Genomic DNA, 25,769 nt, shown 5'->3' with positions numbered 1-25,769 from the left:
CTTTTCCATCTATGTACTGTATACTTTCCAAGGCCAAGAGAGGAAGCCAATGACCTCCCTCTAGACATCCATTAATGCTTCTCTGGAAACATCCACCTATCCAGTGTAAGGGCAGTCCAGTGATGACAACAAGATGTCTGTTCTTCTCCAGCAACATAGCTAAGTCCAGGAAATTACAATAATGAGGATTAAACCTGCTTCTCTGTGGCATGTGAAGTGATACTGCTGCGTGAATGGACAGTGTCTTAATTCACTGCATCACCCCATCCTTCAGAAGAAATTTTCTAAAAATGTTGTGCTCACGCATACCTATTAAGGATGGGATATCCCAATTATCAAAAATAGAGTACCCCCACCCCCATACTTGGATGCAGTGAACGGTGACTGTCAACTTTCATATATTCCTACAATATTTTTCTCCAAACTGTCCATGTTTATGAAACAAGCCGGACTCACAAGCAGTTTTGTACTGCTAATTTTCAACCATTAGCAACTACCTAAACTCATTTTGCTAAGAGTTATACATCTTTCTTTGAACCATCGGTACTGCAACAGCCAAACAGAAGACAAACTATGGAATAAAGCGAAAACTTTGCAAACGTTAAATGCTGCAGTTAACAGTAGAAAGAGCTTGCATTTATATAACATCTTTCACAACTCAAGGCATACAAAAGTGCTCCACAGCCTATGAAAATTAGATTGAAAACTGCATTATAAGTTAAAAATACATAATTGGCCAGGAGTACAGAAAATTATAAACAGAAACTGCAGTGAATTTTAACACACTGGTATTTTCTGCTCGACAGTTATTTATTTCTGCTAGTCTGATTTCAGGATGTTTCCTGATAATACTCTTACTATTTTCTCCTCTGGATCCATAAGTGTATGAAAAAAAATTACAACACATCATATTTTACATTAAATGAATTATCTACAAATTTGATGGTACACATAGTTTTTACAAAAGAATGACAGTATTGTATTCTTGAAGTAAAAAAAGATTAAAAAATGCACTGCAGATTAGTTAACATCTGAATAAGAAAGGTAGGTTAGTAATTTGAATGTAATCTCAAATCAGAGATATGTGGTACTTATTTCACTCCAGTCATCACAAAATTGTTTGGATACTGCCAGTGGCCTCAGTTTATGTTACAAGTCTTCTCCAGTTACAAACAAATGGACAGTTTTCTTCGACTGAATCATCTGGGCAGCGCGCTCTGCTCCCACCACTGGAGTCAGCTTTTGAGCATCATACTTGGAATACAAAACAGTACAAGTCCATGTAGCTTCATCACCCCTATTTTCTGCTTTCAGCATGTTGCAAATGTCACTGTAGAAATGTGGATATGTAGGAAGCTCATAGAAAATAAGATGTCTGATGCCCTTTATTGTGTACCTATATTTAAAAAAAGTTTAGAATTATTCAAAGCAAGACACACTTAACAATAAACAATGACCAATCACATTCAACTGTTCCGAAAATTATTTAGAAAATAATGAATAGTATGTCATTAGATCTCAATTGCTAGAACATGGAGGATTACATTTTAAAATAGCAACACTTAATAGATGGAACTACCACCAGTGGAGTTCCTTGAAGTGTACACTTGTAATTAATTTTATATACTTAACCCACTAGCCTTCACTTGAAGAGAAACTCCATTGAATAGGGTAAGGAGCTAAAAAGGGGACACAAAATGCCAAAGCACACCTAGCTTCCTACATTTTGAATACAGTGTAAAAATGGTGGCTGTAGATAAGGTGGTAAACAATAAATCCTGGCCACTGCCTGCCACCTGTTCTCAATTTCTGATTAAAAATAGACTCAAGAAAATTTGAAATAGCTCATTTTAATTAACCCATGTAGATTTTCCTGTTGACATTTAAGTCTGGCACTGGGTTTCAACATAAGGGTATGCTGATCCAATTTGTCTAAACCCATCCTTTGATATGGATAAGCTAGTATCTAAAATTGTAACTACTTGTTTTCTCACCCCTCTCTAAGACTGAAAATACTGTCTTCATTGTGGACATCACAGATGTAAGAATGTTTACTGAGAGAGCATGGGTAAACAATAAAAGTGTGCAACGCTTACAATTTCAGGGCCTTACTCTATGAGCTTTTTTTGAATTACAGGAATCTTACCTTTTGTAAAAATGGAAACGTTCAGTGAATAGGAGAAAAGATTTCTCCCCCTTCAGGAAGTGATATCTTGCTCGATTAATAGTGGATTTTTTGCTGTATTCACAAATGTGAGAAAAATTTATTTCTTCACGATTAAAGTAGTTTCTCAGTCGCACATAATCAAAGTAGACAGGTACGTAAATTAATGTGTGGGACATGACTGCTTCTCTATATTGAGGTAAAATCTTCTTGATAAAGAATTCAAACCTTGAGGGGAAAAAAAACAAAAATCAATGTATTGAAAGCATTCTAAGATTTGATATTAATTACAAAAATCAAAGCGATGTCACAACACAAGAAGGAACAGAGAGGGTAAGTCAGTGTAAGTATTTAGTTTAGTGGTTGGTTAGTATTTTTAGTGTTTAGCTAAACAGTTAAATAGCCTTAAGGCTAAACAAACAGCTTTAAATAACTGTTAGCTAACATGGCAGGACAACTGGAGCCAGTCACCTGTACATCCTGTGCCATGTGGGAACTCCAGAACACTGTGTCCTGGAGAACCACATACGCAGGAAGTGCCAACTGCTCGAACTCTGTTTCAGAGCTCGAGGGGCAGCTGGCGTCGCTACAGTACATACTGGAAGCTGAGAGTTTTGTGGATAGCATGTTTCAGGAGGTGGTCATCCCACAGCTACAGAGAGTTCAGGGGAAGAGGGAGTGGGTGACCACAAGGCAGGCACTGCAGGAATTCCCTGGGAGTGTGGCACTCAAACCGGTATTCAGTGTTGAATACCGGTGAGGGTCTTGAGACCTCAGGGGAGTGCAGTCAGAAACAAATCCATGGCATCGTGGAAGACTCAGCTGCAAAAGAAAGAATTGGAATGCAGTTGTTATAGGGGATTCGATAATCAGGGGGATAGATGGGCGATATTTGCAGATGATACAAAATTTGGCAACAGAGTAAACAACGAAGAGGTTAGTAGCAGACTTCAGGAGGACATGAACAGACTGATTAAATGGGCAGACACAATTTAATGAAAGAGAAATCACATTTGACAAATCTATTAAAAGTTTTTTTTGAGGGTGTAACTAGCAGGGTAGATAAGAGGTAAACCAATGGATGTAGTATATTTAGATTTTCAAAAGGCATTCGATAAGGTGCCACACAAGAGCTTGTTACCCAAGATTAGGGCTCATGGGGTTGGGGGTAATATATTAGCATGGATTGAGGATTGGTTAATGGACAGAAAACAGAGAGTAGGAATAAACGGGTCATTTTCCGGTTGGCAAGTTGTAACTAGTGGGATACTGCAACAATCAGTGCTTGGGCCTCAGCTGTTTACAATCTATATTAATGACTTAGATGAGGAGACCGAGTGTAATGTATCCAAGTTTGCTGGCGATACAAAGCTAGGTGGGAAAGTAAGCTGTGAGGAGGACGCAGAGATATAGACAAGTGGGTGAGTGAGAAGGTGGCAAAAGGAGTATAAGGTGGGAAATGTGAAATTATCCACTTTGATAGGAAGAACAGAAAAGCAGAATTTTTTTTTTTAAAAAGGTGAGACTAAGAAAGGTTGGTATTCAGAGGGATTTGGGTGTCCTTGTACACAAAATACAGAAAATTAACATGCAGGGACAGCAAGCAATTAGGAAGGCAAATGGTAGGTTAGCTTTTATTGCAAAGGGGTTGGAGTAAAAGTGTAAGGAGGTCTTGCTGCAATTATATAGGGCTCTGATGAGACCACACCTGGAGTACTGTGTACAGTTTTGGTCTCCCTAAGGAAGGATATACTTGCCTTAGAGGGGGTGCAACAAAGGTTCATTAGAATCACCACTTTGTTGGGTCACTAACAGTGTTGGGATGCACTTATAGGTCAATTGATTAAGACAAAACGTATTATTTTGTCCTTATACAAGATCTTGGTCACACCTCATTTGGAATACTGTGTCCAGTTTTGGTCTCCTCACATGGTGGGTGATATTAAAGCTTTGGAAAGGGTGCAGATGAGGGCCATTAGACTAATTCCCAGCTTAAAGCATCTTAGTTATCAAAATAGGCTATAAGAGCTGGGACTCTACACCTTAGAGAAGCATAGACTTAGGGGTGATCTGATTGAGGTTTATATGATGAAAGGAATTGATTGTGTTCCAGTTGACAGTTTATTCCAATTAAATATATTAAAATTGTGACCCCTGGTCCTCCCTAAGTTGTACAAAATCAGATCCAGGTTAGATGTCAGGAGGTGGTTCTTTTCCCACAGAATAGTGGACCTCTGGACCAGACTGCCGGCTCGTACAATAGATGCCAATTTGCTGAATTCCTTCAAGCGAGAGCGGGACCTGTTTCTGTCTGGGGCGGAGATTACCTCTTACAAAAGGTAGGCAATGTAATGCTAGAATTATCAGGGCCAGAGTGATCGCCTGACTAGTTTTGATCGCCTGACTAGTTTTGATCGCCAAAGTGGTCAGAGAGGAATTTCCCAGGCTCCCCCACCAAATTGGCCTGGGTTTTTAAATCTGGTTTTTCACCTCTCCCAGGAGGTCACATGGTGTGGGGTGGGGAGTGTATACATTGTGATACACAAGGTATCATGAAGGTATGGGACAGGCTGGATGGACCAGAGGGTCTTCTCCTGTTCGTTATTGTTCATATGCTCGTATGTATGTATCAACAAATACTTAATATTCCACATTTGGGCATTTTGCTACAGTGACTTAAAGTTGCTATTTAACAGATTTCAGATCCTACCAATGGAATGACATCAGGATATTTGCATCTACTGCTTTTTCTTTTACAACAATCAGCACCTCGGAGCTTGCTCACCAACTGACTCGCTTCAGTTTCTCTTTCTCACATTAGAGTTCTGATCAATACCATTCCACTTAAGTGAAAAATACTTTTGCCACAAAGTGTAAACAGAAATGGTAAATTGCATTAAGCCATGTAATCACGACAAAGCTGACAGAGCCTACTCAGTGTGGGGTTCTGGAGCACCCATTTTCCAGAATTCGCCACTACCTGCAGCACGTTTTCAATGTCACTATCACAATACTAAGGTAAACAATTCCAATGGTTTGCCAATTAGCAGACCTGCAATAGACTTTGTCCAGGGGGAAAGTGGCTTCCATTGGGTGGTTTTAATGATTTGTCACTAGAGTAAGAGAGGGGAAAATCCTGGAATCATTTAAGAAACAATTAAATGCTGCTTTGGGAGAGCTGAAGGGTTTTTCTGGATGTGTTTTGATGAAGTTCTTGTGTTTATCAGTACTTCCATTTCACTAGATAGTTTTGACACTCTCTTTCTCCCCCCCAACCCCCCCGCTTCCCCCATACCAATTATCTGGTCAATATCAATTTACTTTGACATTACATAGCAGTGTACAATTTTTCCATCTATCAAAGGAATACATCTGTAGCTCAGTGATAAATGCCACATGCTCACCCAGGATACAAATAAAGTCAAAAAACAATTGTTGGGAAACATGAAAAATAAAGTCAGCCAACAGACCATTAAAAACTCTCAAAATTTAGGCTCATTCCTCTGAAAGACATAAGCTCTAAAAATAACCATGCATCAGCAAACCATGTACACATGACACTATCAATGGATTACTTTTATGATGTGCAATCATTCTTGTTAGGTAGGTAGCTAAACTTGGCAGCCAATTTGCACATAGCAAGGTCCCACAATCAGCATGTGAATAATCTGTTTTTTGGGCTGAGGGAGGAACGTTGGCTGGGATACTGGGAGAACTCTTGCTCTTTGAATAGTGCCATGGGGCGTTTAATATCCACTTGAGCAGGCAGACATGGCCACAGTTTGAAGTTTCATCCGACAATGCAGCATTACCTCAGTACTGCACTAGAGTCAGCCTAGATCATGTGCTCAAATCCATTGTGGGGCTTGAACCCACAACATTTTGACTCAGAAGAGAGTGCACTACCAACTGAACTGAGGCAAGATGATACATAAGGACTGAAACACCTTTCTAATTGAAACGGGCTTGGTGAGTCCCAGATTTCCAAAGGACAACACAGACAGTTTCCTGATCTTCCGCAAACTGCCAGTCTACTCAGACAACAAAGGGGTGGCTGTTGAGAAATGGCAAAACCATAGACGCGTTCTTTCAAGTTTGGCACTGAGGCTAATTGTTATGGCAAAGTAGGGGGAGTTTTACTGTGCAACTAGGAACATAGGAAGATAGGAACAGGAGTAGGCCGTTTAGCCCCTCGAGCCTGTTCCGCCATTCAATGAGCTCTTGGCTGATTTGTGACCTAACTCCTTATACCCACCTTAACCAAAGGTATTAAGGGATATGGGGCTAACAAAAATTCATCAATCTCAGATTTAAAATGAACAATTGAGCTAGCATCAACTGCCGTTTGCGAAAAAGTGTTCCAAACTTCTACCGCCCTTTTGTGCATAGAAGTGTTTCCTAACTTCACTCCTGAAAGTCCTGGCTCTAATTTTTAGGCTTTGTCCCCTAGTCCTACACTCCCCATCCAGCGGAAATAGTTTCCCTCTTCTATCCTATCAGTTCCCCTTAATGGCTTGAAAACTTCGATCAAATCATCCCTTAATCTTCTAAATTCCAGGGAATACAACCCTAGTTTGTGTAATCTCTCCTCGTAATTTAACCCTTGGATCCCAGGTATCATTCTAGTAAACCTACACTGCACTCTCTCCAAGGCAAATATAAAACTTTCCTGAGGTGCAGTGCCCAGAACTGAACACAGTACTCAGGTGTGGTCTAACCAGGGCTTTGTATAGTTGTAGCATAATTTCTACCCCCTTGTATTCTAGTCCTCTAGATATAAAGGCCAGCATTTCATTAGCCTTTTGATTATTTTATGTACCTATCCATGACATTTTAATGATTTATGTACATGAACCCCATAGTCTCTTTGGACTTCCATTGTTTTGAGCTTTTCACCATTTAGAACGTACTCTGATCTATCCTTTTTAGGTCCAAAGTGGATGACCTCATACTTGCCTACAGTGAAATCCATTTGCCACAGTTTTGCCCATTCACGTAATCTATTAAGATTTCTAATTTTATGCTTCCATCTACACCGCTTACAATGTTGCCTATCTTTGTGCCATTGGCAAACTTGGATATGTGGCTCTCTATCCCATCGTCTAAGTTGTTAATAAATACAGTGAATAGTTGAGGCCCTAACACAGATCCTTGTGGGACACCACTAGTCACATCCTGCCAATTTGAGTACCTGCCCATTATCCCTATTCTTTGTCTCCTGCCGTTTAGACAATTTCCTAACCCGGTCAATAATTTGCCTTCAATTCCATGAGCTTCAACTTTAGCTAACAGTCTCTTATGAGGGACTTTATCGAATGCCTTCTGAAAGTCCATATGAACAACATCCATAGACGTTCCCCTGTCCACTACTTTAGTCACCTTTACAAAAAATTCAATCAGGTTCGTCAGACATGACTACCCATTACAAATCCATGCTGGCTCTCTCTGATCAGCTGAAAATTTTCATGGTGTTCAGTCACTCTATCCTTAATTATAGACTCTAGTAATTTCCTGACAACAGATGTTAGGCTAACTGGTCTATAATTCCCTAGTTTTCCTCTATCACTTTTCTTAAACAGCAGAGCGACATGTGCAATTTTCCAATCCAAAGGAATGGTTCCATGAATCGAGAGAACTTTGGAAGATTAGAGTTGGGGCATCGGAAATGTTCTCACCTACTTACTTTAAAACCCTGAGATGGAAACCAACTGGTCCTGGGGATTTGTCACTCTTTAGTGCCACTATTTTCTTCATTACAGTTAATTTGCTTGTTAATTATGGTGAGTACCCATACCGGATTCAAAATTAGTTTCCTTGGGGTGTCCGGCATGCTATCTTCTTCCTCTACTGTAAATACTGATGCAAAGTAATTATTTAACATGTCTGACATTTCCTTATTTTCATTTACAATATCACCGTGATCAGTTTTTAAAGGGGCCCACATTGCTCTTGACCACTCTCTTTATCCTAATATAATTATAAAAAATGTGTTGATTTTGATATCCCTTGCAAGTTTCTTTTCATACTCCTTTTTGTAGCTCTTATCTGTTTTGTCACCCTTTGCTGTTCTTTGTATCTCTCCCAATTGCCAGGATCTGTGCTTTTCTTGCACTTTTGTATGCTTTTTCTTTTTGGTTTCATATTGTCCCTTACCTCTTGTCATCCATGGCTTTTTTTTGGCAACTAGTGCTCTTGTCCCTTAGGGGTATAAACTGGTTCTGTATCATGTTAAATTCTTTTTTGAACACGTCCCACTGATCTTCTGTTGTTTTATCCATTAACAGATTTGCCCAGTTTACCATGGACAGTCCCTGTTGCATCCCACTGAAGTCGGCCTTACCTAAATTTAGAATCTTAGTAGCCGTTATGGGTTTCTGCCTTTCAAACACAACTATTTATGCTGCCTGACTTAGGAACACCAATGTTCGGTGCTTGAAATGGCAGAGTGTCCCATTCACCTGTGAGTGTCAGCTCTAGTCTTGATAACCCATCTTCTCCACACCCAACACTAAAGATATAATTCAAACTCAATCTGATTCTCTTTGTAATACAAGAGAATTCCTAAACATGATGGATTACCTTGCATCAGGCAAACCTGTGAAGCTGGAGACATCAACTCGCTGGAAAACATGTGGTAACTGCACAACAACATGGCAAATTGAACCAGTTTGAGGCATGTTCCTTACTGCCACCTAAAAAAGACAAACAAAATCTCAAACTCTTCCCTGATGAACAATTAGAATTTCATTTAACAATATGTCTTCTTTTTTAAGAAGGAAAAAAGTTGGTGGGGGGGTGGGTTGGTGGGGGAGGAGGACACATAGCAGCTTGATGGTGCAGTGCACTGGTGCACCCACATGTTGCATCACAAACATGTTAAAACATAAATAATCCACGTACCCTACACAATACACTCCTGATCTTAGCCATGCTGTGCATGAGTTACCAAACAGAGACTAGTTAATTATCCACTGGTGGAGAAACTTCTTTATGAGCAGCTAAAATGGTAATGGCAGATATAGATCCAAACTAGTTACCCAGGCTTCTTGGCTCAATTTAAAAAGTTTACAATAAACAAACCTGTCCTCTGTAATTGAAGCAGTGTTTATTGTGAATAGCATTAATCTGTGGATCCTGAAGTGCGCTGAAGATCAGAGTCTGTCTGTAATACTTGGACCAATTGTTCAGACACCACACCCGCACACGAGAGAAATCCACTCCATGTGGCTCATGAGGCTGCTGATTAAGGTGTTTCAGTAGATGCTGCAATGAGTAAGAGTATACCACTGAAAATTACTGAACTTCTTACACATATACACAATGTTAAAACTTATATGAAGAATCATTTGCAAAAACGTACTAAGTTTTTTTTAAAAGAATGGGACGGGGGGGGGGGGGGGGGGGGGCAGGCGGGCGGGAAAGCAAGCAAGAATTAATTTGCATTTGTATAGCACCTTTCACGTCCTCAGGACATTCCAAAATGCTCCAGTCAGTCAATTAAATACTTTTGAAGTGTAGTCACTGTTGTAACGTAGACAAATGCTGTGCGCAAACTGGCTGCTGCAAGGTCACACAAACATTAATAATAGTTACCTGCGACACCAGGAGAAATCACCTGCTCTATTTCAAATAGTGCTAAAAGATCTTTTACATCTATCAGACCAGTTAGACATGGCCTTGGTTTAACAGCTCATCCGAAAGATGACACCCCCAACAGTGCAGCATTCCTTCAATACTCCACTGAAGTATCAGACTAGGTTATGTGTTCAAGTCTCTGGGGTAGGGCTTAAACCCACAGCCTTCTGACTTAGAGGTGAGAGTGCCACCACTGAGCCAAGGCCTACGCTTAAAGGCAGTGTTTATTGCCCATCCTTAGTTGCTGTGGGTCATTAACAGTGAACTACATAGTGTAGGATGGGAGTCACATGTAGGTCAAACCCTCCCAGAAGGATATTAGTGAACAAGTTGGGTTTTACAAAAATCCAGAGCTTTCATGGTTATTTTCTGTTGCTAGCCCACAAATTAGCAGATTTTTTGAATTAAATTTTGCAATTTGCCATGTTGGGATTTGAACTCAACTTCTGGGATGCTGGTCCAGTACCATAACCACGAGACTGTTGCACCCATGCAAATTACATAAATGGGTCTCATTTTCATCTGCCAGTTTTCTTGCTAGCCTTACCCAAACTTAGTGACAGATGCTCTTCTGAACTGATTGTCACCGTTTCAAAATCAGGTGCATAATATTTTTAGAAGGCTTTTACAAAGATGACTAAGACTTCTCCGATCCCTTCAGATTGGACGTGTTCCATTAATGGTCCAGTTCTTTGAGCACACCAGCAATTTTATTTGGTGAATTCAGAACATGGTTTCTTCACATAAGGTAATAGTTATTGCAAAGTAGCATCATTTTAACAAAATTAGAGCTACTTGCATTTTAATTTCAATGTTGAAAGACCAACAAGTCGATAGATAAACTTCAATTTATCAAAGCTGAATGTATCATTCCATCTTTATAATTTTGGCAGTCAGCATGTTAAAACCTAAAATGCCTTTAGTTATCCCTGAAAGGAATGCATGCTTAGGATAAACTTTAGGTGCAGCAGCTCTTCCATTTACTAAAAAAGCTATTCAGATAATCTACAGGAGAAAATTCCATTATTTGTTGGAACTTCTTACCACGATATGTTCCCAGTTTTGCATGAGGTAAACATCAGCTTGGTCAATGATTAATATTTCAATAGAGGAAAGGAAATCAAAATCCCTTTTCTTGTCACCCTCAGCTTTGATAATTGTCCGCAAGCCCAGAGGAGAAGCAATGATGATATCACTAGAATAAAACGGTGCATACAATCTCATACTCCTCCGAAGGATGGCCATACCTGATTAAGAAAAACAAGCATGAATTAGTTTCTGAATAACAAGCACACTCTCTCCCTTCTTCCTCCCCCAACACTCAGCAAATAGATTTATTGTGTGGTGTGGCAGCCAGCCCTACAGTCATGTATGGTCCCAGGTGATATCTAGTTGGGGTAAAGTTAGTCAATTTCAGTCAGAACACTACAACTGACCTCGGCACCACCCAACCTAGCCATGAGGAAAAAGCAGAGTTAGATTCACCAATGAAGAATACTACATGAGCAAGGTACTGAAGGGCCATCACCTGTGAAATTATACCCAAACAGATGAGGCAGAATATTGGAGGCAAAAAAAACCCAGTATTTTCTCATGTTCACTGATGACCTGCATCTAGCTAGAAAAACAAATACTGGTGTATTCCTGGGTTAAAATCCTAGTTACATTCAGTAGAAGTGTAAAATCTGGAGCATATCAAATTGAAAGTCCAGAAAGTCCCACCAACTAGTACTGTTTATGTTAAAATCACTGAGGATTCAATTTATTTTTATTTGCCCTTCTTCTAGTCTCCATGCACCACAAGGAAGCTGTGTGTGCACCACTCCAGTCAAGGGGGAGGGTGAGAAACCCATTTTCAGGCCTCTACAAATATAGAGCTCTCCAAGCATATACAAAGCAGCATAAATCATCAACCTAGGGATGGCCCTTTGAATTTCTTCCCTAACTATGGGGAACAGCCTATCCTCTGCATAAACCTCTCCATCATCATTGACGGAGGTAGCGTACAATGCAGCACATCATGGATATGAATCCACTTCCTGCCACATCACTCATCCTCTTGCTTTTGGTTACAGGGAGGCGTAAAAAATGATGGAAAGAAAAGAACTATAATGGTATAGAAATATTTTCTTTCTTCTAAATCAAAGCATAAGGGATTCAGCTGAACAATGGATATACTTCTGCGTAGAGTCTAGCAGAATTATTGCTAGAAACCCTTTGAGTCTATTCTTGGAAATTGGTTTCTCTTGACACTTATGTGTTGAATATGATTTGTTCCTTATAGTACCCTAAAACTGACCTTTTCATAAATAAATGGTGAATGAAACTTCAATCGGTAGCTTGCCAGCAGTATCATATGGATCAACATATTTACAAGTCAGGTTTTCGAGATCTAGATTTTAATTTTACATTTCTAAAAGAGACTCCTACTTCAATCCTTAGGAGCAGTGTTGTTACTAGGCATATTTAGGACAAAAATGTATCAATATGCTATAAGGAAGCTACTATTCATTAATGCACAATAAACTTAATTCATCACCAGTGGTAGGGTCTGTTACCACCAGTAATTCATTTTAGTGTTATATTGCCCAAAGTACTCTTTATAAACAATCCAAGTTTAGAAGGACAAAATCTAAAAATTATACTGGCAGGGTTGATTCTCAGTTCAAGGGGATAGCAAATGATAATTTTCACATGACCACTTTTACATTTTACTGAAATCCTTGTGACAACACTGTGGAAGATATCACTTGGAGAGCTCTCCTCTTCCAAACTGGAAAGTGGAAAGTAGAAAAGAAAAAAAGTAAACACCAACATTAAGAGCTGTTACATTAACTTCCTGTGCTGGTTTGAATACTGTAGTATGGAGGTAGGACAACAAAGAGTTATTACAATTTCTTGTAACTTAACGAACTCTGTAGTTACCTATTCGGAAGTGGTCATCAATATTGCCAGCAAAAATAGCTTCATAATCTTCAGGTCGTTTTAGATTTGGCGGTTTATCTCCTGGATTAGAGCCATATTCATCCTTAAATCTCTTCTTGTTGCTCACTTCCAGCTTGTTTTTCACGTCAAGAAGACTAATCAAAGTTTGTACCACTCTTAAAGCAGACTCTCTGAATGGCACCACAATAAGTACCTGCAAGTTACAAATATTTTCAAAATTTTTTTTGAAGATTCTTAATTTATTTTTCCTATGAATGGAAACATTATCTGACAGCAATGAATAAACTGACAGATGGAGTCATAAACAGTCCTCAAACCATTTTCCCCATATGGCATTAATACTACGATATGAGGATATGTAGATGGCTTGCGCTTCTCTACAGCCAGCCCCCTCCCCCCAGAAAACACCGAGGCCCTCAATTACATTGATACAAGATTCTAAACACTTAACGCATGTCTGAAATTCCTCGCTCTATTATTTTAATGAGGTCTTGACCCATTTATTGTAAATTGGTTAATAATTTCCCAACATAGGAGAGGGGAATTTCAGACAGAAGCAGTAAGCATTTGTACACTAGTATCCTATGCTATAATTTCAGGGCCACTTTCGGTACTTAGCACCATGCCAATGGCACAGGTAAGGGTGGGAATTCCACAAGCAGAAAAATCTCGAGCATAAAAATCCACTGGGTCATATATTTCTATTCTACAATATTTTTGCAACTCATTACATTCTAAGATACCATGCCTTCTGATGCAACACATTTCTCCCCCTCATTTATAAATAAACCACATTAAAAACATCCAACTGTTTCAGTACACGATGCTTTCTTTACAGCTCCTAAAGATGGTGAATATTGTAACTTTAGTGAAATACTCTTTACCTTAGGTCTTGTAAGCCCCTGATCCCTGAAGTCATCATCAACTTCAGCCTTCTGATCTCGGTACTTTGCATTGTTGTTGAGCACCTGTGAATTTGCTTTCAACACATGATTTATCACATGTAAGCAATAGGCACGGCGAACTTCCTCTCCATTTCGAATAGCTGTCCTTTCTGGATAATACAAGTCCTTGTAACCATTCATTATATTGAAGAGTCCTTGCTGTAATGGAGTGAAGAATTCTTGCTGATTCAGTTGACCTTCTATTGAAAGGTTTACCTTAGGCCATGTTGTTTCTAGAGGTTTATGGAGATGAAGATTTTTCAAACAGTCACCCCACAACTCTTTGATGGGTGTGTCTTTTGTTAGGGGGCTGGACCATACTAACTGCCCAAGAGTAGTCCACTTGTAAAAAGACAAAAATTTAACACAATGAGATATGGGCTTGGAAAGAGCCTGTTTAAATACCTTTTAATCATAGCTGCTAAAACATAAAATCACTACATAAAGGAATTAGTACAACATTTCTGCCCATTCCCTACAAAAAGTTTAAAGTTTTCACAGAACTATATTATACATAGTCAATTTAAATCCTGTAACCTGAAAATTATATTAAAAAAGTGTATAATCACTGAATACAGAAATATATTTTCTAATTTTAAAAAAAATTAGACAACATGACCAGTGAACACCAGTAACTAGGGCCGGGAGCTCATCATTCATTTCTGCATTTGACATCTTTTCTCGATGCAAAACTAATGCAGGGTGTACATCTCCATCACTGTCAAATTTGCTGAATTAACAGTTTACAAATAATCTCTAGTCCCAATGAGTCAGAGCTACAAATTTAACCTAATCTGTGAAACTATTTAAGTATATTTTTGCAGCAAATAGTAGACACTGAATTAGATGAACGAACTACTAGTGGTTAGAGCCAACATATACAAATCAGAAGATGCAGAATAACTGTCTCCTTAACATCCAAGTCTACTGAAATGAATTATTCACACTAAACCCATTTTCTTGGGGAGAATTGATCAAACATCTTTAACCGCTTGACCCTTAAACACTAATGATAAATGATCCTCCAGAAAACTGAAATGTTGGAAAATAACCATTTCAACTTTCTCAGAATTCAAAGACTGAATCATTTGTTGACAATTACCTTGAACTGCATTTTACTTTTAATTTGTGTTATAGTTTTCACATCATCATCCTCTAGTTCTGTGTCCATATGTTGCTTAAATGGGTCTGAAAGTAAAAATGGCTTTGCTTTAAACAAAATTACGAAAACTTTACTGTTCAATGCACATGGATTTCTATAACTCAGCAATGCATATGAACTGTTCAACTAATACACTGAAATGGAGTTATAGAATCATAGAAGTTTACAACATGTAAACAGGCCCTTCGGCCTAACATGTCCATGTCGCCCAGTTTATACCACTAAGCTAGTCCCAATTGCCTGCAATAGAATCATAGAAGTTATTTGAAAGAATGTTAGTAATGGGTTCTGTGTCCTTAATACATGTCTCCATTAACAGTTGATGGATATATTTCAGATCTATACAGCCACCGACTGAAACATTACAACAGATACCAGGTGTTCTCGTTAGTTTCAAATAAATTAGTAAAGTTAAAGGTTCCAAATGAATCTCTATGATAACCATAAGTCAGAAAATGGGTTGAACTACCAAAAAACAAACTTTGCAATTTTGACAAAAGTTAGTTTCTAAGAAGACAGAATAATTATGTATTTCTGTTAAGTTTTTTTATTAAATACAAGGCAGGACTCCCTTAGTCCCTGCCTTTCCTCTCCACCCCCCTCCCCCTGGAAAAAAGGGTAACAGCTCACACCAAGGTATAGATTCACAGGTATGGTACCAGCAGCCCTCTGGAAAGTTGCCATTCTTCATTTGCAAGTGTACTCAACAAGCATCAAACTACCTGAACAGGCTGGGGTATCAAAGCTGAGCTTGATCTGTCCCCACCCGATGTCCACACACAAATGCATTCCAGCAGGATCACTGCATAGTGATCTGAAGTAGCCAATTTTTGTTTCCGCACCCTAGCCCAGGTATGTTAAAACAAATTGTTGCCCCTGCTGATATCAGCTAGCTCTTGTAAGGAGCAAATATGGGACCTATCTGCTCTGCATGGTGCAGTAGGGCACTAAACCCACCAAGCCATTTGAAGAATCTCCCAAAACTCCCCTTGAGGAATTAATTATCTCCTTTCCTGTGCCATGGATCTTCCTAACTCAAGATGTAGGTAAGAGACCTCCTTCCAAGAATTCCTAGGCAATCCTTCTAGGAAAAAATTCGCAGGGCTACGGAGATAGGATGGGGGAGTGAGACTAGCTGGATTGCTCTTGCATACAGCCGGCGCAGACTCGATAAGCCGAATGGCTTCCTTCCATGCTGTAACCTTTCTCTGATTCTATGGTTATCTCTCCACTGAATGCAATAACCTCTGCTTGCTGCTGCCCCGTGATGGCACAGAATAACATCACTGAAGTTGGTAACTATGTGGAAGCATCACAGTACAAACCAGCTTTCCACCACTAATGCTCTATTTCACCTCCACAATTTAGCTCAGGTGTCAGAGATCAAACAAGTAGCCCAATGCTGCACCTATTTCAATGTTATGACATCTTTCTTATAATCTGGGGACCAAAACTACACACATTATTCTAAGTGGGGACGAACCAATGCCCTGTATAGGGTCAGTAGCACATCCTGTGATTTATGTTCTATTCCATGCACTACACAATTAAAGATTCTATTTGCCTTACTAATCACTGCCACACACTGTACAGACAGTTTCTGTTACCTGTCCAATACCTCCAAATTATTTTCATGTTAGTTCCTGTAAACGCACTTTTACTTTATAGTTCCGATGTTTATGCTACTTCCCCATTCTCATCACTATGCACTTGTCAATATTAAATTTAATTTCCCCTTCTGTGCCCAACTGCCCAATCTATCCCGATCCCTCTGCTTCTGATCATCCAGCTCTTCGTTGGAAGTCGTCTAATCCAATCATAGTTTCTTATTACATATGTTTATCACACTTTTACTGAAAAAGTGTTACTTGAATTTTCTTCTATCCCAGAATAAACAGTATATTAGCCCTTCACCTCTATAACACTGTCCCTGTGTACAGTACAGAATAGGAGTATATTACTACCTCTTTGCTGTTACTGTTAGAACATAGATTAACAAGTGATTTGATAGAGATACTTAAAATTATGAAAAGGTGGGAGAGAGTGATTGAAGGATCTAGGATGAGAGGATATAGATATAAGATTAGAATGTAAGAGATTTAGGCAGAGAGCAGGAGAAGCTTCTTTTTTTGAAAAAGAGGGCTGAGGGGCCGTGGAATGCACTACCAGAGTTAGTGACTGAAGCAGAGACCATATCAACATTTGAGAATAGATAAGATATGTAGTTGAAGGAAAAGGGAATAATGGGATATGGGAACAGAGTGGGAACATAGGTTTAGGACTTCTGCTCATGTGGTGAATAAGTACCATCACAAACTGGTTGAGCGAAAAGGCCCACTCTTGTGTCGTAATTTCTATGTAGTTTAGTGAAAACTTACACAGTATTTTAAAAATGTAAACAAAAAATATAATTCATACTGCATCTAAAGCAGGCATCTCGTTTAGTTCACGTTTACCAGCCTGCTCAATTTACATTAGCATTAGAAAAATACTATTCTGGACAAAGGTTACATTTTTAAGTGGTAGACTATGGAATTCAACAGAGCTCTAATGCAAGCACAGAAGGAAATCAATGTCCCACCTTCAGAACTGTTTACATAAGCAACTTTATCATTTTCGTCTTCATTTCCATCTCCAATGAAATTAGTTTCTAGACAGAATTTGGCTTCATTCTTTACATCAGTGAAATCAGCTTCTAGGTCATTGGTGTTTTCAATTTCATCACGTATCATCTCATCCATTGCAAATTCTTTCCCTACAGCACTGCTTTTGCTCTCAGTATCACTGAATGCATCTGTTAACATGAATTAAAAACAAAGGAAGAAAAAGAAAGAGAATGTGGTCATGATTTAATGTTCACAATATAAAATCTCTGCAATTGATCTTAATTATTTTTAACAGAATTTGCCATTTTTGTATAGGATTCGCCTCTCCCATCCAGTCATTTAATATACAAGCAATAGAAATTACTAGCAAAATACCTCTCTCATCTTGGTCATTTTCATCCTCATCTTCACTATCATCCATCTCTTCCTCATCACCTTGGTCTTCCTCCTCCTCTTCACATTCACTTTCACTGTCTTCATCCTCTGCAATATTTTTTAAGGTGGAGCACAGATGTTGGTACGCAGTCACCTGTTCCAAGCCAGATTCTGCATCGCTCTCAGAATCAGACTGTTCTGAGCTGTCGGCCTGAAAATGTTTTTTTTTAAATATAAATAATCTCAAGAATATCTGTAGACACAAAATGTTCTTCAGGCATTTTTCAGATTCTCCAGAAAAGGCATTTTTGACTTTAAACCAACATTGGAAGAGACAAAGTCTAGGATCTTTTCTGAGGAATCACGAAAAACATCGATAAGCTGTAGCCTGTACCAAATATTTGAACCAACATAAAACACACAAGTTTGTCATCAAAAGTTATTGGCATTCTAAAAAGGTCTAAATGAGGCATACACTTGACACTATTAGTTTACATGGACTAAAACAATGAACAGCAGCAACTGTCTGATTCACAACACACTGTTTATTTTTTGTACACCACTAGCCCCTAATGTGTATTCTTTAAACTCAGATTGTGCCTGTGTTTATGCAATGTTTTTAATTTATTAGCTGTTTTCAGAAGGACTTACAAGTATAAATGCAGTTCCAGATTACAGCCTGGTACCTACTGTGATGCAGTTTCTAGAAATAGCGTTAAAAGCTTGCGGCTACAATTTGAAAAATGAGATTTTATAGAATATTTTGTAAAATTTTAATGGTTTTACAAAATTATTTTAGAAAATCTCACCATTAAATGGCATGATCTTTCAAATATTTGGGGAGGATGCATACTTAATTTCCAGGAGCAGACTTGAACGTATCTGTGCACAACTAGTTTAGCCATCCATCACTAGAACTGGCTGGACCACATCAAGCATGATTGGGCCTCACTCTCCTCTGCCAAAACCAACCACTGCAGGATCATCCTGGAGAGCAAACATAATCCTCCGCCCCCCTCAAAAACTTATTTTCTCCATTACCAACTGCCTCCTCCACCCTCGCTTCCAACAAGTGCATGGACTTTTTTGTCACCAAGATTGAGACCATCCATTCAGCTGCTTCCTCACCAAGTCTAACTTTCCCCAGCCCTATCCCTGAACCAGTGTTCTTCTCCAGTTTCTCTCATACCCTCTCTGAGCTCATCTAGTCTGTGAGGCCAACCTCCTGCTTCCTTGACTCCACTCTGACTAAACTGGTGAACCCCACCTCAATTACCCTTCCTGGCCTCTAAGCTAGTTGACATTATAAACTGTTCCCTCTCCTCAGGTATTGCCCTTCTGGCTTTAAAAATCATCAATCACCACCCTCCTCAAAAAAAATCCACCCTCAAGCCCTCTGTCCTTGTAAACTACTGCCCTGACTCCAACCTCCCTTTCCTCTCCAAAGCACTTGAACATGGTGTCGCCTCCATGCCAATCTTTCCTGCAACTCCATGATTGAACCTCTCCAATCAGGTTTCCACCCCTGCCACAGCATTGAAACAACATCAATCAAAGTCACAAATTACATCCTGTGACAGTGACTGGTGTATTTTCTCCCCTCGTCCTCCTAAATCTCTCTGCAGCCTCTGACATGGACGACCACACCGTTCTCCTCCAATGCCCTTCCACCATTGTCCAGCTCAGTAGGACTGACATCGCTCGGTTCCAGTCTTGCCTACCCGGCCATAGCATCTCCAACAATAGTTTCTCGTCCTACCCCCAAATATTACTTCCAGGGTCCCCCAAAGATGTGTCCTCATTTACATGCTACCCCTTGGTGACATCATCCAGACGAGGGTCAGCTTCTACTCTCTACCATCTCTCCCGACCCCTCTGCTGCCTTTGTGTTAGACTGCTTGTCAGATATCCAGTCCTGGGTGAGCTGCAATTTCCTCCAGTTAAACGTTGGGAATACCAATGCCATCATCTTTGGACCCCACCATAAACTCTGTACTCTAGCAACTGATTCCATCCACCTCACCAGCCATCGTCTTAGGCCGCACCAGACTATTCACAATCTTGGTATCTTATTCGACTCCAAACTAAGCTTCCAACCCCATATACTCTACTTCGCAAATACTATCTCTCAGTTAAAACATCTGCCTCTGCCATTGCCTCAGCCCAATGTCACCAAAACCTTCATCCATGCCTTTGTTACCTACCAAACTTGACTATTCCAATGCTCCCCTGGCCAGCGTCCCATCCTCCACCATCCGTAAACTTCAGCTCATCCAAAACTCTGCTGCCCGTATCCTATCTCACACCAAATCCCATTCGCCCATCACCCCATCCTTGTTAACCTACATTGGTTCCAATTGCCCAAATGCCTCAAATTTAAAATTCTCATTCTTGTGTTTAAATCATTTCATGGCCTCACCCTTTCCTACCCCTAACCTCCTCCAGCCCTACAACCCCTCCCCCAAATTCTACATTCCTCTGACTGGCTTTTTTTGCACATCCCCCTCCCTTTGCCCCACCATTGGCAACCATGCCTTCAGCCACCTAGGCCCCATGCTCTGGAACCCCAACCTCCTTTAAAGCCACTCTTTGACCAATTTTTGGTGATCTCTCCTAATATCGCATTCTTTGTCTTGGCATCGATTTATGCCTAACTATGCCTCTAAAGTACCTGGAGACGTTTTTCTACATCAAAAAGGTGCAATATCAATGCACGTTATTGTTGTTAAATTAAACATTCATGAAGAATCTATACTTTCAGTACTTTAATGTCGAGTGACTGGTACATGCATGTTTGCAGAGGTGTTCAGTTCTAGCTGTAACTAAGTTCAATGCTTGCTGTATAAATAGGTTTAACCTGCACATGATGCATTCTGTGTTTGAGAAGCAGTGTTATGAACAGGTACTAAAAAAACAAAACAATTGAAACTCACTAGTTCAACAATTTGAGCTGGCTCTGCTTTTTCAGAAACCCTGCAAAACAATACATGGAGGTTAAACAACACTGGCTACCGGTGGTGGATATCCTAATTTTAAGGTGGAATTTAGATTAGTCCTTGTGTACCCATGTTTTTTTCTACAAGTTTAGATAAGTATTGCAACTATAAATCCAATGTGCGGGAACATTGTTCCTCCACCAACATAAATATAATGGTTTTCTACTGTAAATTAAAAATACTAAGTAAATGTATGAATGAACAGACAGCAACAGCAATTCAAATCTAGAGCAGGTCAGAGGCTGGGTATACTGCAGCGGGTGGCTCACATCCTGACTTCCCAAGGCCTACCACCTACAAGGCACAAGTCAGGAGTGCGATGGAATACTCTCAACTTCCCTGGATTGGTACAGCTCCAACACAAGAGGCTCAACACTATCCAGGGCAATGCAATCCACTTGACCAGCACCCCATCCACCTAGGCCCCATCCTCCACCAGCTTAAACCAGGGATAGACACTGTTCTTTGCAGCCGCAACTGAGAGTCCAGACAGGGTTGAGGACATCGCCTCATGGCTGGAAAAGAACTTGGAGCATGAGGGGGAGGATCTAGTTGTCATGGTCCAGTTAGGAACCAACGACATAGGTAGAACTAAGAATGGGGTTCTGCTGAGACAGTTTGAGAAGCTAGGGTCTAAATTAATAAGCAGAATCTCAAAGGTAATAATTTCTGGATTACTATTGGAGCCACGTGCAAATTGGCATAGGGACACACAGACCAGAGTTAAATGCGTGGCTCAAAGAGTGGTGTGGGAGATAGGGGTTTCGATTCATGGGGCACTGGCACCACTACTGGGGAAAGTGGGAGCTGTTCCGTTGGGACGGGCTCCACTTAAACCGGGATGGGACCACCATCTCAGCGAATGGAATAACTAGGGCTGTTGATAGGGCTTTAAACTAAAAAAAAAGGGGGGGGGTGGGAAGAAGGGGTCAGGTGAGGGGAAATTTAGAAATCTAATGAGAAAAGTCAAGGCAACAGAGCAGTGTAGTGATTTGGGTAAAGATAAGCAGAGTGTGGCAGGAAAGGACAGAGTTTACCAATAATAGAGCATCAACAAGTAAATTCAAAGCTGGGAAAAAAAAATGGTAGAAAGTCAAAATTAAAGGCTCTTTATCTGAATGCACGGAGCATTCGTAACAAGATAGATGAATTAGTTGCACAAATAGAGATAAATGGGTTTGATCTAATAACCATTACAAAGACAAGGTTGCAAAGTGATCAAGATTGGGAACTAAATATTCCACGGTACATGATGTTTTAAAAAAGACAAGCAGAATGGAAAAGGAGGGGGTGTAGCCCTAACAATAAAGGATGACACAAGAACAGTGGTGAGAAAGAATCTTGGCTCAGAAAATCAGCAAGTATAATCAGTATGGGTGGAAATAAGAAATAACGAGGGGCAGAAAACACTGGTGGGAGTAGTTCATAGGCCCCCTAATAATAGCTATACCCTTGGACAGCGTATTAATCATGAAATAATCGGAGGTTGTAACAAAGGTAATGCAGTAATCATGGGGGACTTTAATCTTTCATACAGACTGGGCAAATCAAATTGGAAAGGTAGTTTAGAGGAAGATTTCATGGAATGCATTCGAGACAGTTTCCTGGGGCAATATATCATGGAACCAACCAGGGAACAGGCTATTTTAGCTCTTGTATTGTGTAATGAGACAGGGTAAATTGTAATCTCACTGTAAAGGATCCTCTGGGGAAGAGTGATCATAACATGATAACTCAATGTGAAAGTCTAAGTCTGAAACTAGAGTCTTAAACTTAAATAAAGCCAATTATAGGTATGAGGGGCAAGTTGGCTAAGGTAGCTTGGGAAATTGAAGGGAATGACTGTTGAAAAGCAATGGCAAACATTTAAAGAAATATTTCAACATTCTCAACAAATGTACATTCCATTGAGAAATAAAAATGCCACAGGAAAATGATCCACCCGTGGCTAACTAAAGCAGTTAAGGAGAGTATTAGATTAAAAGAGGCCTATAGTGCTGCCATGAGTAATAAGCCTGAGGATTGGGAGTTTTAAAAACCAAAAAAATTGATAAAAAGGGAGAAAATAGAATATGAAAGTAAACTAGCAAGAAATATAACAACAGATTGTAAGAGCTTCTACAAGTATGTAAAAAGGAAGAGAGTAGCAAAAGTAAACATTGGTCCCTTCGAGGCTGAGACAGAAGAAATCATAATGGGGAAATCAGGAAATGGCAGATGCGTTAAACAAATATTTTGTATCTGTCTTCACAGTAAGACACACAAAGCACATCAGAAATAGTGGGGAACCAAGGGGCCAATGAGAGTGAGGAACTTAGAGTAATTATCAGTAGAGAAAAAGTACTGAGAAACTAATGGGACTAAAAGCCGATAAATCCCCTAGACCTGATGGCCTACATCCAAGGGTGCTAAAAGAGGTGGCTGCAGAGATAGTGGATGCATTGGTTATGATCTTCCAAAATTCCCTAGAAGCTAAAACGGTCCCAGCAGATTGGAAAGTAGCAAATTTTTTTAAATTATTCGTTCATGGGATGTGGGCGTTGCTGGCGAGGCCGGCATTTATTGCCCATCCCTAATTGCCCTTGAGAAGGTGGTGGTGAGCCGTCTTCTTGAACCGCTGCAGTCCGTGTGGTGAAGGTTCTCCTACAGTGCTGTTAAGGAGGGAGTTCCAGGATTTTGACCCAGCGAGGAAATGTAACCCTGCTATTCAAGAAAGGAGGGAGAGAAAACAAGGAACTACAGGCCAGTTAGCCTGACATCAATCGTCAGGAAAATGCTGGAATCCATTATTAAGGAAGTGGTAACATGTCCCTAATATGATTAGGCAGAGTCAACATGTTTTATGAAAGCGAAACAGTGTTTGACAATTTTATTTGAGTTTTTTGAAGATGTAACTACCAGGGTAGCAAGGGGAAGCAGTGGATGTAGTATATTTGGATTTTCAAAAGGCATTTAATAAGGTGCCACATAAAAGGTTGTTATGCAAGATAAGGGCTCATGGGGTTGGGGGTAACATATTAATATGGGTAGAGGGTTGGTTAACAGACAGAAGAGTGTAGGGATAAACGGGGCATTTTTAGGTTGGCAGGTTGTAACTTGTGGGGTACCGCAAGAATCGGTGTTTGGACCTCAGCTATTTACAAACTAAAAAAAAATGACTTGGATGAAGGGACCAAGTGTAATGTATCCATGTTTGCTGACAATACAAAGCTAGTGGGAAAGTAAGTAGGCAGGAGGACACAAAGAGTCTGCAAGGGGATATAGACAGATTAAGTGAGTGGGCAAAAGGTGGCAGATGGAGTTTAATGTGGGGAAATGTAAGGTTATTCACTTTGGTAGGAAGAACAGAAAAGCAGAATTTTTTAAAAAATGGTGAGAAACTATTAAATGTTGATGTCCAGAGAGACGTGGGTGGCCTGGTACAAGAAACACAAAAAGTTAGCATGCAGGTACAGCAGGCAATTAGGAAAGGAAATGGCATGTTGTCCTTTATTGCAAGGGGGCTGGGGTACAAGAGTAAGGAAGTCTTACTACAATTGTACAGGGCTTTGGTGAGACCTCACCTGGAATACTGCGTACAGTTTTGGTCTCCTTATCTAATAAAGGATATACTTACCTTAGAGACGGTGGAACGGAGGTTCACTAGGTTAATTTCTGGGATGAGGGTTGTCCTACGAGGAGAGGTTGAGTAGAATGGGCCTACACTCTCTGGAGTTTAGACGAGAGGTGATCTAATTGAAACATAAGATTCTGAGGGGGCTTGACAGGGTAGATGCTGAGGTTGTTTCCGCTGGCTAGAGAGTCTAGAACGAGAGGGCATAGTTGCAGGATAATGGGGCGGCCATTTAAGATTGAGATGAGGAGGAATTTCTTCACTCAGAGGGTTGTGAATCTTTGGAATTCTCTACCGCAGAGGGCTATGGATGCTGAGTCGTTGAGTGTACTCAAGGCTGAGGTAGATAGACAGATTTTTGGACTCTAGAGGAATCAAGGGATATGGAGATCGGGCAGGAAAGTGAAGTTGAGGTAGAAGATCAGCCATGATCTGACTGAATGGCGGAGCAGGCTCGAGGGGCTGTATGGCCTACTCCTCCTCCTATTTCTTATGTAAACATCCACTCCCTCCACCACCTGGCACTCCGTAGCTGCAGCGTGTACTAACTAAAGGATGCACCGCAGTAACTCGCCAAGGCTTCTTCGGCAGCACCTCCGAAACCCCGACCACCACCACCTAGAAGGACAAGGGCAGCAGGTGCATGGGAACACCATTTCTCCTAAGTTCCCCGCCAAGTTGCACACCATCCCAACTCAGGCATATATCACCATTCCTTCATCGTCACTGGGTCAAAAATCCCTATTCAACAACACTGTGGGAGCACTTTCACAACATGGACTGCAGCGGTTCAAGAAGGCGGCTCACTACCATCTTCTTAAGGGCAACTAGGGATGGGGAATAAATGCCGGCCCTGCCAGCGAGACCCACCCCCCCAAAGTGAACTTTTAAAAGTTTAGAAAACATTGGAGCTGATCTGAGATACAGACACGGGACAATGAGATCGGCCAGAAAATCGCAACAAAACTTGGGACTTATAACAGAGATTTAAACGTTGAAAATCACCCTAAAGGAGCTTCGGAGGAAGAAAGGAGCAGGCGGCGAGGCTCAGGAAGAGAGGCGGCCAAAAGCTTGGTCCAAGAGACAGGTAGGGAAGTGCCGTTCAAGGTAACGGCAGATACACTCACTTATCATGAAAGGGGTGTTCCTCCCCGAACTCCCGGAGATGTTTTTTCTGTTTCTTGGTTAAGTTGTTCCCAATCTCCCGAGACCTTGCGCTACTTTTCCTTTTCCCCATTACCGCTCCGCGCGACACTTCTACTGGCTGAGAGCACGCGCTTGCTTTGGATTCGATTGGACAGTTTCCGGTGGCGAGCCTACTGCAACCT

The 25,769-nt window shown here is 40.4% G+C and overlaps 1 protein-coding gene across 1 annotated transcript; it reads right to left on the bottom strand.

The window, feature by feature from the left end:
- Window positions 1–609: 609 nt before the first annotated feature.
- Window positions 610–25,721, bottom strand: utp25 (UTP25 small subunit processor component). Its single transcript, XM_067988310.1, has 12 exons — window positions 25,569–25,721; window positions 20,766–20,805; window positions 17,833–18,043; window positions 17,433–17,645; window positions 14,792–14,877; window positions 13,630–14,031; window positions 12,725–12,938; window positions 10,844–11,046; window positions 9,245–9,427; window positions 8,744–8,856; window positions 2,147–2,392; window positions 610–1,396 (listed from the first exon to the last, which is right to left on the bottom strand). The coding sequence occupies exons 1-12, from the start codon at window positions 25,676–25,678 to the stop codon at window positions 1,150–1,152; spliced, it is 2,268 nt and encodes a 755-aa protein (XP_067844411.1). The 5' UTR covers window positions 25,679–25,721; the 3' UTR covers window positions 610–1,149.
- Window positions 25,722–25,769: the final 48 nt, after the last annotated feature.

This window comes from Heptranchias perlo, chromosome 8, assembly GCF_035084215.1.
Source record: "Heptranchias perlo isolate sHepPer1 chromosome 8, sHepPer1.hap1, whole genome shotgun sequence".
In the NCBI taxonomy this organism is placed as follows: Eukaryota; Metazoa; Chordata; class Chondrichthyes; order Hexanchiformes; family Hexanchidae; genus Heptranchias; species Heptranchias perlo.
The sequence above is the reverse complement of the archived record's forward strand: the minus strand, read 5'-3'. Positions and strand labels throughout refer to the sequence as shown.

What these genes read in the sequence shown, in the direction of transcription:
- utp25 (XM_067988310.1), bottom strand. Translation starts at nt 25,678, where the DNA reads ATGGGGAAAAGGAAAAGTAGCGCAAGGTCTCGGGAGATTGGGAACAAC. An exon ending in TTATGTAAACAGTTCTGAAG is followed by an intron (nt 14,878 to 17,432) that starts GTGGGACATTGA and finishes TTTTACTTTCAG; the next exon opens with ACCCATTTAAGCAACATATG. An exon ending in CGTTTCCATTTTTACAAAAG is followed by an intron (nt 1,397 to 2,146) that starts GTAAGATTCCTG and finishes TTTTAAATATAG; the next exon opens with GTACACAATAAAGGGCATCA.